This window comes from Oncorhynchus keta, unplaced genomic scaffold, assembly GCF_023373465.1.
Source record: "Oncorhynchus keta strain PuntledgeMale-10-30-2019 unplaced genomic scaffold, Oket_V2 Un_scaffold_9739_pilon_pilon, whole genome shotgun sequence".
NCBI classification, from domain to species: Eukaryota; Metazoa; Chordata; class Actinopteri; order Salmoniformes; family Salmonidae; genus Oncorhynchus; species Oncorhynchus keta.
Window position 1 is genome coordinate 193,741 of NW_026291018.1, and position 16,445 is coordinate 210,185.

Sequence of the window (16,445 nt, forward strand, 5' to 3'; positions counted from 1 at the left end):
TCAGTGTCCAAATCACTCAGAACTTAAAATGGCTGACATGCACTGTCATGAAGAAGGCGCAACTTCTTCCCCCTCAGGATGGAAAGGTTTAGCATTGGCCTTCAAAGTCTTAAAGTTCTACAGCTGCACCATTGAGAGCATCTTGACTGGCTGCATCACTGCTTGGTATGGCAACTGTACCGCCCTCGATCGCATGGCGCTACAGAGGGTGGTGCGGACAGGCCAGTACATCACTGTCATTCAGGACCTCTATATCAGGCTGTGTCAAAGGAAGGCCCGGAAAATCATTGAAGACTCCAGCCACCCAAGCCATAGACTGTCCTCTACTTCCGCACGGCAAGCGGTACCGGTGCATGAAGTCTGACACCAACAGGCTCCTGAAGGGCTTCTTTCCCTAAGCTAAATAGCTAACAAATTGGCCTTATGTACTATCGGGGTTGACTCTGTCTCTATGCGCTCTCACAGGACTCTAAACTCACACACACACACAAAAGCTTAATTTGCTCACACACACATCATGCACAAATATTTATACTGACTCTATGCACACGCACTCACATACATTCAGCATATATGCTACTCTTTTTATCATATTTCCTGATGCTTAGTCACCTTACCCCTATACATATATACCCCTATCAGTATATCTGCACATTGTAAATATGCTATTGGAACTGACCATGTATATAGCATACTCACTTCATGTTGTTCTTATTTCTATTTCTCATGTTTTTGCTCTACCTTGTTATTTTTTGTTCAACATTGATATTGATTACTGCATTGTTGGGGTTAGAGCTGGCAAGAACGGCATGGCACTGTACTTGTCCACGTGACATTACCTTGAAACCTGCACATTGTATGGTACAATGTTGAGAGGGGACACTAAAGCTCAATTGATGATCTCCCATCACAGGGAGTATCTCCTCATTGTAGCCTGGTTCCAGATCTGTTTGTGCCGTCTCGCCAACTCCTATGGTCATTGTCACTGTCATTGTCACATGACCATAGGAGTTGGCAAGACATCACAAACAGATCTGGAATCAGGCTATCCTGATTGCAATCACACACTGATGCTTCTGTCTGACTCACACACTTGTCTTCTCGTCTCCACAGCCAAAGTGGGGAAGACGTCTCTGATCATGTCACTGGTCAGCGAGGAGTTCCCTGACGACGTTCCCCTTCGAGCGGAGGAGATCACCATCCCAGCAGACGTAACTCCAGAGAGAGTCCCCACACACATAGTGGACTACTCAGGTAACGCCACAGACCATACAGCCTGAACGTCAATCAATACTGAATGTTTAATGCTGAACACTGTTCAGTGTTACTAGACTGCCCCTACAGACAGACTATTATTTTTCGGAACTGGGATTCAGTCAATGCTTGTTATGGCTGGAAACTGCTCTACTGGCAGTACTTATGACAGTGAAGTAGGAGATGTGTCAGATTGACTAGACAATATCACACTGTCTTTGATGTTGTTGTCTTGTGTCTGTAGAAGCAGAACAGTCAGATGAGCAGTTGTATCAAGAAATATCAAAGGTTGGTAGGATACCATTTTAACCCTGTATTATCCCCATAAAGTAAACATCTATCCCCACCAAGGTAGAATAACATTCTCTCTTTTTTACAGGCAAATGTTATTTGCATAGTTTACTCAGTCAACAACAAGAAGTCCATTGAGAAGGTCAGTTTATAAACCAAGCATTCTCTCTGACAAAGAATAACTGACATTCAGATGTCTTGATTTAGTAACAGCCCACTGCCTGCACGCTGTTAACTCTGTTCACCATGTCGGCCATATTGAATTAAAGAGAGCGCAGGGCAGGCCTGTGTTCTGAGTCTTGCAGCTGTAACAGGGTTTGATACGTGTTTTCTCTCTTCTAGGTGACAAGCCATTGGATTCCCCTCATAAACGACAGGACGGACAAGGATAGCAGGTGTGTGTGTAGTGTGCTTGTGGTGTCTGTGTGTGTTTGTGTGTCTCCCCTTGGTCAGGGACAGTGGGGGTATACAGTCTGATACTAAATCTCCGGTGCATTTGGAAATGACTGCACCAACACCTAAAGTGCGGGTGTAGTTTTTGACAGCTTTGCCACATTTCACTTAGTAGATTGAAACGGTTGTCAAGTCATTTCAATGACATGCCATTCATTATAAGACCAGCCTGCTATATGGACCAGTTATGTCATAGACAAGGGAAAGTACACTACCTTGTACCTGTTTGTGTAACCTATCAATGTGATAATGGAGGAAAGGTTACTGAATGACTCATGGCTATGTAATGTAAGACTGTGTGATACGGCCTCCCGAGTGGTGAAGTGGTCTACTGCATCGCTGTGCCACTAGAGATCCTGGTTAGAGTCCAGGCTCTGGCACAGCCGGCCGCGACCGGGAGACCCATGGGATGGGGCACAATTGGCCCAGCGTCGTCCGGGTTAGGGAGGGTTTGGTTGGAAGGGATGTCCTTGTCCCATCGCGCTCTAGCGACTCCTGTGGCGGGCCGGGGGCAGTGCACGCTGACCAGATCGCCAGGTGTACGGTGTGTTTCCTCTGACACATTGGTGTGACTGGATTCCGGGTTAAGCGGGCATTGTGTCAAGAAGCAGTGCGGCTTGGTTGGGTCCTGTTATGGAGGACGCAAGGCTCTCGACCTTAGCCTCTTCCGAGTCCGTCCTGGAGTTGCAGCGACGAGACAAGACTGTAACTACCAATTAGGATACAATGAAATTGGGGAGGAAAAAGGGGTCAACTGAAAAAAGACAGTGTGATACAATGGACCAGTTTTCCATATGGGAAGCAGAAGGTCATGGACATTGTTGTCACTTCTTAGCTGTAAGTTGAATTGCAGACAGCCAGACAACATTGATTTTAGGGTTGTCACAATACCAGTATCACGATACTCTGAGGTATCGAGGCAAGGGAACGAAACATGGAGCGGACTATATTTTCTGAGGAAAACGGTCCTAATGTTTTTAGCCTTATGTTGTCACCTAGAATCACATGTTTATTTTCCATATAGAACACTGCATTTTACATACAGTAGGTTTTAAAGGACCATAGTGTTTATTCTGCTTTGTGTGTTCCGGCAGACAGCCAGATAACGTTGTCTTGGATTGAGCCTGAATTTCTTTAATAGGATCCGGTGTCAAGGCTAAGTCTGCCTGGATTACTGTTAGAGTTTAGTATAACGTACTGTAGTTTGAAGGTTTGATCTGTTAGGTGACACTGACAATCTATTGGAGTCTAGAACCCCTGAGGACAAAATATTCCTTTTTGAGACATTCTCAGACAATAGGCTAGGCTACCACTAGTCTACCCTGCCGCCCCATATAACATTTACATTACATTTAAGTCATTTAGCAGACGCTCTTATCCAGAGCGACTTACATATATGATGTTGTTGCAGGGTACCACTGATCCTGGTGGGGAATAAGTCAGACCTGGTAGAACACAGCAGTATGGAGACCATCCTGCCCATCATGAACCAGTACTCTGACATTGAGACCTGCGTGGAGGTAAGAGAACACTGACTGGTGACTCTGTTTACCGCCTCCATTTTGAGTGCCTAGCAAGAGTACATTGAGAATGACCATATAGCTTGGCTAATGAGAGTTGTTGTGTTACACTTGAGTTGAGGCTCAATCAAAATGGTATTGAACTACTAGAAATGTATTTAAGGGTCTCTGATCATCTGATTAATTGAATTCAGGCCTGCAGAACTTTGATCAACAATGGTTTCATATTCGAATACGGTTCTGAAATCCAAACAGCTGAAAACGGCATTAACAATCGAATTGATGCATTGACCTTGTGATGTAGGTTGTCTGCTGGCCCTGGGCTGGGAGACTCCTAATGTTTCAGCTAACTCCTGACTTCAGTTAGAATGTTATCTGATGGCGGGTAAATGAGTCTGTCTTTCTGCTGCAGAGACCCTGGCAGTATTCATTATGGCACACAAAATAAAACATTTTGCAATGTAAAATAAAAATAAGCATTTATTGGCCAAGTCCACATAGTAAATTAGCCCTTTTCAGTCAGTTTCTTTGTTTTATTTGGTACCTAATGAACATGACCCCTCTGTCTTTCTACTGACTGACTGAGTGTGTGCGCTGTGTGCTGAGACGCATTTCTATCATGGAGGAAAGTAGTTGGCTACATCACTCTTCCATTGGTCTCATGTGACAACCCAGTCACATGTCCTCTCTGGCTAGATTCATTACAGGATAAAAGTAGTGGAGGTGGAGGGGACGACGTGTTGGAACACACACACACAGAGAATACACACAGTCAGATGTGTTAAAGTGACAACCTGGTCAGGATCCGTTATGCGGTTGTACTGCACAAGGTTCATGGGTACTTGTACGTGATGCAACACTGTTCAGTCTCTACATATTTAACATCTGTACACTCTCTTCCCCCCTGTGTGGAATCAGCCCCTTGTGATGGCAACGCCACTGGTGTTTATAACCTGGCTGTTTCTGGACCCTAGTTTCACATTGAGAGATGAGGTTCTGCTTTCCATGACCTCATTTAGACCACTAAGAGGTTGGTCTTGTGGCTTGAGTGTTTTTTTCACTGAAGCACCATAAATCTGCAATGCACCTAAATGCAACAACTCAAGCTGATTGAGAACCAATTGATGTGTAAGTAGTTAAAGAAGTGGGATAGGTGATTAGTCAGGTTTGTCATATACACATGGTTTAGTACAATGAAATGCCGGCTTAACCCTTTATTTCAACAGTGGCGGCTGATGTCCTACAGTACCCATAATGGTTTTAGCTTTGTAAATGTAACCTTTATTTAACTAGGCAAGAAAGTTAAGAACTAATTATTATTTACAATGACGGCCGACCCCCGGCCAAACCCGGATGACCCTGGACCAATTGTCCACAAGAGGGACTCCCAATCATGGCCGGATGTGACGCAGCCTGGATTCAAACCAGGGACTGCAGTGACGCCTCTTGCGCTGAGATGCAGTGCCTTAGACTGCTGCGTCACTCGGGAACCCTAAAGATGTTACTAAAGTTAACATAATGGTTTCCTGTCTCCTTTCCAAAACATGGTTGTTAGACCACAGCAGGGGTATTTTTCTCTGTGTTTTGTTCCACCTGGTTTTGAGGTTACTGTATCTTTGTGTTTCTCAGTGTATTGTTCTAGCTGGTTTTGAGGTTACTGTATCTTTGTGTTTCTCAGTGTATTGTTCTAGCTGGTTTTGAGGTTACTGTATCTTTGTGTTTCTCAGTGTATTGTTCTAGCTGGTTTTGAGGTTACTGTATCTTTGTGTTTCTCAGTGTATTGTTCTAGCTGGTTTTGAGGTTACTGTATCTTTGTGTTTCTCAGTGTATTGTTCCATCTGGTTTTTAGGTTACTGTATCTTTGTGTTTCTCAGTGTATTGTTCCACCTGGTTTTGAGGTTACTGTATCTTTGTGTTTCTCAGTGTATTGTTCCATCTGGTTTTGAGGTTACTGTATCTTTGTGTTTCTCAGTGTATTGTTCTAGCTGGTTTTGAGGTTACTGTATCTTTGTGTTTCTCAGTGCTCTGCCAAAAACCTGAAGAACATCTCAGAGCTGTTCTACTATGCCCAGAAGGCAGTGCTCCACCCTACAGGACCCCTGTACTGCCCAGAGGAGAAGGAGGTGAGGAGGGCAGAGGGAAAACTCCAGGTCCCTAGCTACCCTAACTATGTAGTTACTTTTCCTGGTCAGGTTACGCAATCAAAACGTTTCCTAGCGCTACCATGGGTACACAGGCAACATCTACTTTTTAGCTCTCCAAGAATATAATATTTTACATATTTCAAATGTATACTTTGTGTTTATTCAGATGAAGCCGTCTTGCATCAAGTCTCTAACTCGCATCTTCAAAGTGTCGGACCTGGACAACGATGGCATCCTCAACGACAAAGAACTCAACTTCTTCCAGGTAGGAGCCTCACTGTGGGAAAATAAACCTTGTGGGAAAACCTTTCTTGGCTGTAGCTGCAGGCCTGTGTGCTTTATCTGGCTGAAGTGAGAACCTGATTTACTTCCTTTTCCAATGTCAGTTTATTTGAACTTGAGTGGAAGAGAGGGGGAGGGATAGGTTATTAGTGGGTTCACCGGTAGCCTGCAGACAGGTGGTTTATTTAGAAACCCTTTCAGAGCATCTTTTGTCCTTTAGTAAATGGGGCAAAGCTGTATACATATCTGCTTGTGACTTCATATATCCCAAACCACGTTACATTAGTAGCTGTGTCAGAGTTGTTGGAATAGACTGGTTCTTTCCCATTTTGGTCTCACCGGACGTATGTTCAGTTGTGTTTAGGTGATGTGTGTTGAGTGATTTATTGTTGAAGCATTTGGATGCAGCATTGTGCTGTCTGTAGACTTTCATTCTTCACTCTAGTTCTGTGGGGGTATAGTAGTTCTGTGTGGATATAGTAGTTCTGTGTGGGCATAGTAGTTCTGTGTGGATATAGTAGTTCTGTGTGGATATAGTAGTTCTGTGTGGGTATAGTAGTTCTGTGTGGATATAGTAGTTCTGTGTGGATATAGTAGTTCTGTGTGGATATAGTAGTTCTGTGGGCATAGTAGTTCTGTGTGGGCATAGTAGTTCTGTGTGGGCATAGTAGTTCTGTGTGGATATAGTAGTTCTGTGTGGATATAGTAGTTCTGTGGGCATAGTAGTTCTGTGTGGACATAGTAGTTCTGTGTGGGCATAGTAGTTCTGTGTGGGCATAGTAGTTCTGTGTGGATATAGTAGTTCTGTGTGGATATAGTAGTTCTGTGTGGGCATAGTAGTTCTGTGTGGGCATAGTAGTTCTGTGTGGGCATAGTAGTTCTGTGTGGGCATAGTAGTTCTGTGTGGGCATAGTAGTTCTGTGTGGATATAGTAGTTCTGTGTGGATATAGTAGTTCTGTGTGGATATAGTAGTTCTGTGGGCATAGTAGTTCTGTGTGGATATAGTAGTTCTGTGTGGATATAGTAGTTCTGTGTGGATATAGTAGTTCTGTGGGCATAGTAGTTCTGTGTGGGTATAGTAGTTCTGTGTGGATATAGTAGTTCTGTGTGGATATAGTAGTTCTGTGTGGATATAGTAGTTCTGTGTGGGCATAGTAGTTCTGTGTGGGCATAGTAGTTCTGTGTGGGCATAGTAGTTCTGTGTGGCATAGTAGTTCTGTGTGGATATAGTAGTTCTGTGTGGATATAGTAGTTCTGTGTGATATAGTAGTTCTAGTTATGTAGTTCTGTGTGGACATAGTAGTTCTGTGTGGACATAGTAGTTCTGTGTGGGCATAGTAGTTCTGTGTGGGCATAGTAGTTCTGTGTGGGTATAGTAGTTCTGTGTGGACATAGTAGTTCTGTGTGGGCATAGTAGTTCTGTGTGGGCATAGTAGTTCTGTGTGGGCATAGTAGTTCTGTGTGGGTATTGTAGTTATGTGTGGGTGACATGTGTTGTGTGTCTGGTAGAGAACGTGTTTCAACATGCCCCTGGCGCCCCAGGCCTTAGAGGATGTCAAGAACGTGGTGAGGAAGAACATGACGGACGGAGTTGAGGACAACGGACTCACGCTCAAAGGTGAGACTGACCACATTGTAGGCCTTCCCTTCTTTCATTCAGTTTCTCTATAATCTCTCTCATTCAATCTCTCTATTGTCTCTCCATCTCTCTCATTCAATCTCTCTATTGTCTCTCCATCTCTCTCATTCAATCTCTCTATTGTCTCTCCATCTCTCTCATTCAATCTCTCTATTGTCTCTCCATCTCTCTCATTCAATCTCTCTATTGTCTCTCCATCTCTCTCATTCAATCTCTCTATTGTCTCTCCATCTCTCTCATTCAATCTCTCTATTGTCTCTCCATCTCTCTCATTCAATCTCTCTCTTTTCTCTTTCCATCTCTCTATTCTCTGCCCACTCTCCCTTGTACTCTTCTGTAACGTTCACTAAAGGTCATGCATGAATAACATATTTAATAACCCTTTACCAGTGTACTGTGTCCATCTCTAATGTTGTGTCTGGGTGTATCTCTGACGTGTGTCCATTCTTCACCCTGATTGGCCACTAGGGTTCTTGTTTCTGCACACGCTTTTCATCCAGAGGGGGCGTCACGAGACCACCTGGACGGTGCTGCGGAGGTTTGGGTACGACGACGACTTGGAGCTTCACCAGGAATACCTGTTCCCCCTGTGAGTGGACACTTTGAACCCCCCTGGACCAGGGTCATGTACATTAGGGCACATCGTAGTAAAACTCTTTACAGCAGAACACAAAAACCACCTGTTCTGGACAAGTGTACATAGTGATAACTTTCACTCTGTGTTTGAGCGCTTTCTTCCATTTCGCGCCTACAGAACACAACCCTGCCGTACGTATGGGCTACTCTTACCTCTGGGCAGAAAGAGGGAGATATACACCTGTTTATGTAAGGCTGGACGAGCATAACAATGACTCTCTGGCCCCAATTCAGTTTCAGTCAATAGCAGAGAAAGGACATCTGCTCTGCAGGCTCTCACTTTCTTTACACTGTGTCAAAGATGTTAACGTTGATGAAACCTACTGAACCATCAAGCTGTCTGTGGGTGCATCTTACACTACTTGTTATGACTTGCAAGCAGCACTAGGTCTTTCCCAGGGTGAGCCTTTTGAACAATGCCAGTTTAGCCATAGCACTTTTAATGAGATTAATCCAGAATGTTCTCTTGTCCGTGCCAGGCTAAAAATACCTGCTGACTGCACCACCGAGCTCAACCACAACGCGTACCTCTTCCTCCAGAGTGTCTTCGACAAGCACGACAAAGTAAGTCTTGGATGACATAACTCCTACTGTTGTGTTCCCTTCTGCCTCACACAGACAAACATTCACAGGTTTTCCCAAAGTCCCAGTTGGAAGTTTCCCGGAATCAGGAGGGAATAAGCAGGGAGGGTATCCTCCAAACGGCTTTTGGGAAAGTTACCGGAATATTGCAACCCTACACAAAGCTATCATATTTTTAGAACAGTGGTCCTAACCTGTGTGTGTGTGTGTGTCAGGACAGAGACTGTGCCTTGTCTCCAGAGGAAGTCAAGGACCTGTTCAAAGTGTTTCCCTACATGCCCTGGGGCCCCGACGTCAACAACACAGTGTGTACCAACGACCAGGGCTGGATCACCTACCAGGGTTACCTGTCACAGTGGACGTGAGTTAGGCCAGCATACCTGGACTACACTACCTGTTACCTCTGTCTAACTTGAATGATTTGGTAATGCAGTTATACAGCACTTTGCTGAAACTCAAACTTCTTCACTTTCGTATGCTACCGTAGATGTGTACCAAAGCCCCCCGCCTACAGACACACACTAACAGGCTTTCCATTGTCTGATTGGCCAGGTTAACGACGTACCTGGATGTGCAGCGCTGCTTGGAGTACCTGGGCTACCTTGGCTACTCAATCATCTGTGAGCAGGAGTCCCAGGCAGCAGCCATCACAGGTAATGTGAGCGTGCGTGACTAGGTTTATATGCTTGTCATGTATTGGTGTTAATTATTGTGGCCTCTCTGTTTGTGAATTTGAAACCTAATTAGTGGTGAGTTACTATAAATATACAGTCACTGTAGTTGTGTGTTTGCGCGCACATGTATCTGTATATCTGTATATATTGTTCCTCACCCGTCTCCTCCCTCAGTGACCCGTAACAAACGCATCGACCTGCAGAAGAAGCAGACGCAGCGCAGCGTGTTCCGCTGTAACATTCTGGGAGCCAGGGGGAGCGGCAAGACCAGCTTCCTGCAGGCCTTTCTGGGTCGCAACCTGCTGGTGAGTCCCTGGAGCTACCGGACAACTGGGGTGTATTCATTATGGCACACCCCAGCAAAATGTTTTGCAATGCAAAAATATGTTTTTTTCTTATTGGACAAATTCAGGTAGTCCCTCCCTGTTTCGTTCAGTTTTCTTCCTAATTTGGTGCCTAATGTACATGATCCTGGCTTTTCCATGGAAGGCTCACTGCTACCTGCTAAGCACACATTTCTGTTTCAAAGCTACTCTTAAGTAGCCAGGGTGACTTGGGCAGTCTGCTACTGTGTTACCAACTCCTTTAAGACATAGTTTGCTATCTATTATTATTATTATTATTATTATTATACAAACTTAACTATTTAGCAGTGAGGAATAACATGTTGTATCAATGTGGAGTGGTGAATGTGTGTTTTTCTGCGTTACTTAACAGAAACAGCGGAAGATCAGAGAAGACCATAAATCGTTTTACTCCATCAACACCACGTATGTCTACGGCCAGGAGAAGTACTTACTGGTGAGGCTGTGCATCTCTCTCTCCGTATCCATGCTTTCTGCCCGGTAACAAGATTAAAACCCCGGGACATGGATTATAATACAGTTGTATCATTTATAATACTGTGTTTTATGTGTCCAGCTGTCTAGCAGTAAATCATAAGTGTTTTCCCCTCGTATGTTTTGGAAACTAATATGTTCAGTGTGACACAGTGAATATTAGAGAGGCCTTTCTGCTGAAACGTTGACATTGAACGGTCTCAACTTCCCCCTTCTCTCCTCTTCACCCATCTCCCCTCTTCACCCATCTCTCCTCTTCACCCCTCTCTCCTCTTCCCCTCTCTCCTCTTCTCCCTTCTCCCCTCTTCACCCCTCTCTCACCCCTCTCTCCCTCTTCACCCCTCTCTCCTCTTCACCCCTCTCTCCTCTTCTCCCCTCTTCACCCCTCTCTCCCTCTTCACCCCTCTCTCCTCTTCTCCCCTCTCTCCTCTTCACCCCCTCTCCTCTTCACCCTCTCTCCTCTTCACCCCTCTCTCCTCTTCACCCCTCTCTCCTCTTCACCCCTCTCTCCTCTTCACCCCTCTCTCCTCTTCTCCCCTCTCTCCTCTTCACCCCTCTCTCCTCTTCTCCCCTCTTCTTCACCCCCTCTCCTCTTCTCCCTCTCCCTCTTCACCCCTCTCTCCTCTTCTCCCCTCTCTCCTCTTCTCTCCTCTTCACCCCTCTCTCCTCTTCACCCATCTCCTCTTCACCCCTCTCTCCTCTTCACCCCTCCCCTCTTCACCCCTCTCTCCTCTTCACCCTCTCTCCTCTTCTCCCTCTCTCACCCCTCTCCCTCTTCACCCCTCTCTCCTCTCTCCCCTCTCTCCTCTTCACCCCTCTCTCCTCCCCTCTCTCCTCTTCTCCCCCTCTCTCACCCCTCTCTCCTCTTCACCCTCTCTCCTCTTCTCCCCTCTCTCCTCTTTCTCCCTCTCTCCTCTTGTCCCCTCTCTCCTCTTCTCCCCTCTCTCCTCTTCTCCCCTCTTCTTCCCCTCTCCTCTCTCCCCTCTTCACCCTCTCTCCTCTTCCTCTTCTCCCTCTCTCCTCTTCTCCCCTCTTCACCCCTCTCTCCTCTTCACCCCTCTCTCCTCTTCTCCCCTCTCTCTCCTTCTCTCCTCTTCTCCCCTCTTCACCCCTCTCTCCTCTTCTCCCCTCTTCACCCCCTCTCTCTCCCCTCTTCACCCCTCTTCACCCCTCTCTCCCTTCACCCTCTCTCCTCTTCACCCCTCTCTCCTCTCTCCCCTCTTCACCTCTTCACCCCTCTCCCTCTTCACCCCTCTCCCCTCTTCACCCCTCTCTTCACCCCTCTTCACCCCTCTCCTCTTCCCCTCTTCTCCTCTTCTCCTCTTCTCTCCTCTTCTCCCCTCTTCACCCCTCTCTTCTCTCCTCTTCACCCCTCTCCTCTTCTCCCCTCTTCACCCCTCTCTTCTCTCCTCTTCACCCCTCTCTTCTCTCCTCTTCACCCCTCTCTCCTCTTCTCCCCGCTTCTCTCCTCTTTTGTCTCCCTGTAGCTTCATGAGGTCATGCCAGACTTTGACTTCCTCTCAGAAGAGGACCTGGCGTGTGACGTGGTCTGTCTGGTGTATGACGTCAACAACCCGCGCTCCTTTGAGTACTGTGCCAAGGTCTACAAGGTGTGTACAGTACCTAACTGACAAACTGTATCAAATCCATCAGTCCTTAGTTTAATCCTGGGCCTCTATTCACCACATGTCTATAGTAGGAGGACTGATCTTGGATCAGGTCCCCTCCTGTCCATGTAATCCTATTCGTTATGATCTAAAAGGCTAAACTGATCCTAGATCAGCACTCTGCTTGAGATGCTTTGTGAATGTGGGCCCTGATCCTTGATTCACTAACCTGGAATAGAGGGACTTCTCAGCTTTTCACCTTCTGAAACTGTTTACCAAAATGTTATGATATCAACAATCCATACCTCGTCTTGTTCTTATAACTAACCTCTGAACTTGAACCTTTTGACCCATGACAGCAATACTTCATGGACAGCAAGACGCCGTGCATGATGATCGCCTCCAAGTCAGACCTGCACGAGGCGCGCCAGCACTACAGCCTGACCCCACTGGACTTCTGCCGCAAGAACAAGCTGCACCCGCCCCAACCCTGGACCTGCAACACGGTGGACGCCCCCAACAAGGACCTCTACACCAAACTCACCACCATGGCCATGTACCCGTGAGTATAGTCCCCTCAAAGACCTCTACACCAAACTCACCACCATGGCCATGTACCCGTGAGTATAGTCCCCTCAAAGACCTCTACACCAAACTCACCACCATGGCCATGTACCCGTGAGTATAGTCCCCTCAAAGACCTCTACACCAAACTCACCACCATGGCCATGTACCCGTGAGTATAGTCCCCTCAAAGACCATAGTGGTCCTAATTCCATCCTCTGACTTCACCGTCACCCCGTCGTCTTTTCCTCCAGCCAGCCCTCTGTGACCTCGTTACGTCCTGTATGACGTCTCCAGACACCCCTGGCTTTCTATTGATCCTCTGTGTATGAGCAGGGTGTAGCCCAGGCCTCTGTGACCTCGTTACGTCCTGTATGACGTCTCCAGACACCCTATTGATCCCCTGTGTATGAGCAGGGTGTAGCCCAGGCCTCTGTGACCTCGTTACGTCCTGTATGACGTCTCCAGACACCCTATTGATCCCCTGTGTATGAGCAGGGTGTAGCCCAGGCCTCTGTGACCTCGTTACGTCCTGTATGACGTCTCCAGACACCCTATTGATCCCCTGTGTATGAGCAGGGTGTAGCCCAGCCCCAGTTACGCCTCTCCAGACCCTTGGCCTATTGATCCCCTGTGTATGAGCAGGGTGTAGCCCAGGCCTCTGTGACCTCGTTACGTCCTGTATGACGTCTCCAGACACCCTATTGATCCCCTGTGTATGAGCAGGGTGTAGCCCAGGCCTCTGTGACCTCGTTACGTCCTGTATGACGTCTCCAGACACCCTATTGATCCCCTGTGTATGAGCAGGGTGTAGCCCAGCCCTCCACTGTCCTCCATGTCTCCCTTCCTCTCTAGTCCTACATTAAGCTGCTTCTTCCTGAGAGGGTGAGATATTTTAGGTGCTGTTTTATTTCAGTTCCTTAGCGTTGGCAACTGTCAATGTGTTGTGGTACGGTAAGTTTAACTGTAAGGTGATGACTAGGCCATTTCAAATCCCAAAACGAAGGTATTCCACTGAAAATCCTTTGGCCTTGAAGGAAGTCTCCCCAGGCAGCTGTACTGAATGGGTGTTATTGACTTGTTGACAGTCTTAGCCATTCATTCTCTATGAGAGGTAGAGTTAGTCTTGTACTTTATTTAAGAGATTAGCCATTGGATTAGATTAATGTCCATTTAATTGAGCCTTAAATCTCCGCTTTACAGGGAAGCACTTCCATTATCTAATGTTAAAAGCATTGTCTTTCCCAAGGCATAGAGGCCTATAGCTAAGAATCCAGGCCCTCGCTCTTCAAATGACTGGACTCTAGGATGAAAATCTTTTGACAGAAATAATCAGCAGCTTCTGCTCTATACACTACAGTGCTTCACCTGTTTCATGGTGGTCCTTCTGTAGCTCAGTTGGTAGAGCATGGCGCTTGTAACGCCAGGGTAGTGGGTTCGATCCCCGGGACCACCCATACATAGAATGTATGCACACATGACTGTAAGTCGCTTTGGATAAAAGCGTCTGCTAAATGGCATTTATTATTATTATGATCTCTCTTGTTAGTGAACAGAGTTTTTTAAGTAGTTAGGGCACTACTATTATTCTGCGTTCGTTGGGTATTTGGTACGGACTGTTTCAGTACCGGCTGCAGATCGATTGTAGGTCAGAGTGACTCATGCTATATAACCCAGGCCAACAGGTAAGATTATAATGGTGTAGTTCCATGTATTTTTAATGGTCAATCTGGAGATTCTGAGAAGGGTTAGCTGTTTTTATTGAATTACCCTGAGCTTTCTCATCACTTTGTCACTATTTCCTTCATTCTCTGTGGCTTTCCCCCTCTTCTACCTAAGGATGATGGTGGTATTACCACTAATGAAAGGTGTATGTTATTACAGAGGACATGTCTCCTTCTGTATGTTACTACAGAGGACATGTCTCCTTCTGTATGTTACTACAGAGGACATGTCTCCTTCTGTATGTTACTACAGAGGACATGTCTCCTTCTGTATGTTACTACAGAGGACGTGTCTCCTTCTGTATGTTACTACAGAGGACGTGTCTCCTTCTGTATGTTACTACAGAGGACGTGTCTCCTTCTGTATGTTACTACAGAGGACGTGTCTCCTTCTGTATGTTACTACAGAGGACGTGTCTCCTTCTGTATGTTACTACAGAGGACGTGTCTCCTTCTGTATGTTACTACAGAGGACGTGTCTCCTTCTGTATGTTACTACAGAGGACGTGTCTCCTTCTGTATGTTACTACAGAGGACGTGTCTCCTTCTGTATGTTACTACAGAGGACGTGTCTCCTTCTGTATGTTACTACAGAGGACGTGTCTCCTTCTGTATGTTACAGAGGACGTGTCTCCTTCTGTATGTTACTACAGAGGACGTGTCTCCTTCTGTATGTTACTACAGAGGACGTGTCTCCTTCTGTATGTTACTACAGAGGACGTGTCTCCTTCTGTATGTTACTACAGAGGACGTGTCTCCTTCTGTATGTTACTACAGAGGACGTGTTTCTGTATGTTACTACCTTCTGTATGTTACTACAGAGGGTGTAGTTCCTTCTGTATGTTACTACAGAGGACGTGTTCCTTCTGTATGTTACTACAGAGGTTTTGTCTCCTTCTGTATGTTACTACAGAGGACGTGTCTCCTTCTGTATGTTACTACAGAGGACATGTCTCCTTCTGTATGTTACTACAGAGGACGTGTCTCCTTCTGTATGTTACTACAGAGGACGTGTCTCCTTCTGTATGTTACTACAGAGGACGTGTCTCCTTCTGTATGTTACTACAGAGGACGTGTCTCCTTCTGTATGTTACTACAGAGGACGTGTCTCCTTCTGTATGTTACTACAGAGGACGTGTCTCCTTCTGTATGTTACTACAGAGGACGTGTCTCCTTCTGTATGTTACTACAGAGGACGTGTCTCCTTCTGTATGTTACTACAGAGGACGTGTCTCCTTCTGTATGTTACTACAGAGGACGTGTCTCCTTCTGTATGTTACTACAGAGGACGTGTCTCCTTCTGTATGTTACTACAGAGGACGTGTCTCCTTCTGTATGTTACTACAGAGGACGTGTCTCCTTCTGTATGTTACTACAGAGGACGTGTCTCCTTCTGTATGTTACTACAGAGGACGTGTCTCCTTCTGTATGTTACTACAGAGGACGTGTCTCCTTCTGTATGTTACTACAGAGGACGTGTCTCCTTCTGTATGTTACTACAGAGGACGTGTCTCCTTCTGTATGTTACTACAGAGGACGTGTCTCCTTCTGTATGTTACTACAGAGGACGTGTCTCCTTCTGTATGTATGTATGGATGTGAAGAATGTTCCTCAAGATATGTAACCTTCATAATGCTCAGTACTTAGTTCTCACCACTTTCTCTGTATTACAGTACTTAGTAAAATAATAACCAATCTTCTTTGCCTTTGTTACTGATGCAGTTATTATTTCATAACTCAGCCACCCAAAGTCCAATCTGGTGCTAGAACAGGGTCTGTCTTTCAGGGTTCTGCCATCCCACGGTGATGTTTCCATGGAAACATGTACAAATGTGGATCTGACTTAATCTTTGTGTGTTTGTATGTTCGTGCGTGTGTTGTGATTGTGTCTCCTCAGCCACGCCAAGCTCCGCTGCATGTGTACCTGCAACAGGTGTACCTTCTGCATCTGTCAGAACATCCTCCAGTCCCAGCTACTGACAAATATAAAGGCCAAATTCTACAGTGTTTTTCTGAACAGGTCCATACTGTAAATACTGTAGTGTTTAACAGCCCGTCCTCTCTCTCTCTCTCTCGCTCTCGCTCTCTCTGAGGCGGGAGACCCTAGCTTTCTAACCTGGGTGAAGGTTTTTCTCCTCTTCTCCCTCAATGCTTCCTCATAGTCAGGTTTACACTGCATATCCACAATGGAAAACTGGACAAAATGAAATTCTGAGATCTTATTTCGATCTCCAG

General features: G+C 45.9%; 1 protein-coding gene across 43 annotated transcripts in view; it reads left to right on the plus strand.

The window, feature by feature from the left end:
- rhot1a (ras homolog family member T1a) overlaps nucleotides 1-16,445 on the plus strand; it is a 31,843-nt gene that overhangs the window by 3,103 nt on the left and 12,295 nt on the right. For 41 of the 43 annotated variants that reach the window (XR_008135742.1, XR_008135753.1, XR_008135757.1 and 38 more), the window contains exons 2-18: nucleotides 1,114-1,254; nucleotides 1,499-1,542; nucleotides 1,634-1,687; nucleotides 1,888-1,940; nucleotides 3,410-3,518; nucleotides 5,540-5,641; nucleotides 5,829-5,927; nucleotides 7,455-7,563; nucleotides 8,053-8,173; nucleotides 8,700-8,784; nucleotides 9,018-9,163; nucleotides 9,355-9,455; nucleotides 9,651-9,781; nucleotides 10,194-10,277; nucleotides 11,803-11,925; nucleotides 12,282-12,484; nucleotides 16,108-16,230. Coding sequence is in view for 10 of the 43 variants with exons in the window: in XM_052517803.1 (XP_052373763.1) it covers nucleotides 1,114-1,254; nucleotides 1,499-1,542; nucleotides 1,634-1,687; nucleotides 1,888-1,940; nucleotides 3,410-3,518; nucleotides 5,540-5,641; nucleotides 5,829-5,927; nucleotides 7,455-7,563; nucleotides 8,053-8,173; nucleotides 8,700-8,784; nucleotides 9,018-9,163; nucleotides 9,355-9,455; nucleotides 9,651-9,781; nucleotides 10,194-10,277; nucleotides 11,803-11,925; nucleotides 12,282-12,484; nucleotides 16,108-16,230 (1,828 nt within the window). In the remaining 33 variants the exon portion in view is untranslated. The remainder of the gene's footprint in view (nucleotides 1-1,113; nucleotides 1,255-1,498; nucleotides 1,543-1,633; nucleotides 1,688-1,887; nucleotides 1,941-3,409; nucleotides 3,519-5,539; nucleotides 5,642-5,828; nucleotides 5,928-7,454; nucleotides 7,564-8,052; nucleotides 8,174-8,699; nucleotides 8,785-9,017; nucleotides 9,164-9,354; nucleotides 9,456-9,650; nucleotides 9,782-10,193; nucleotides 10,278-11,802; nucleotides 11,926-12,281; nucleotides 12,485-16,107; nucleotides 16,231-16,445) is intronic. The other 2 variants (XM_052517809.1, XM_052517810.1) reach the window with 1 other exon arrangement.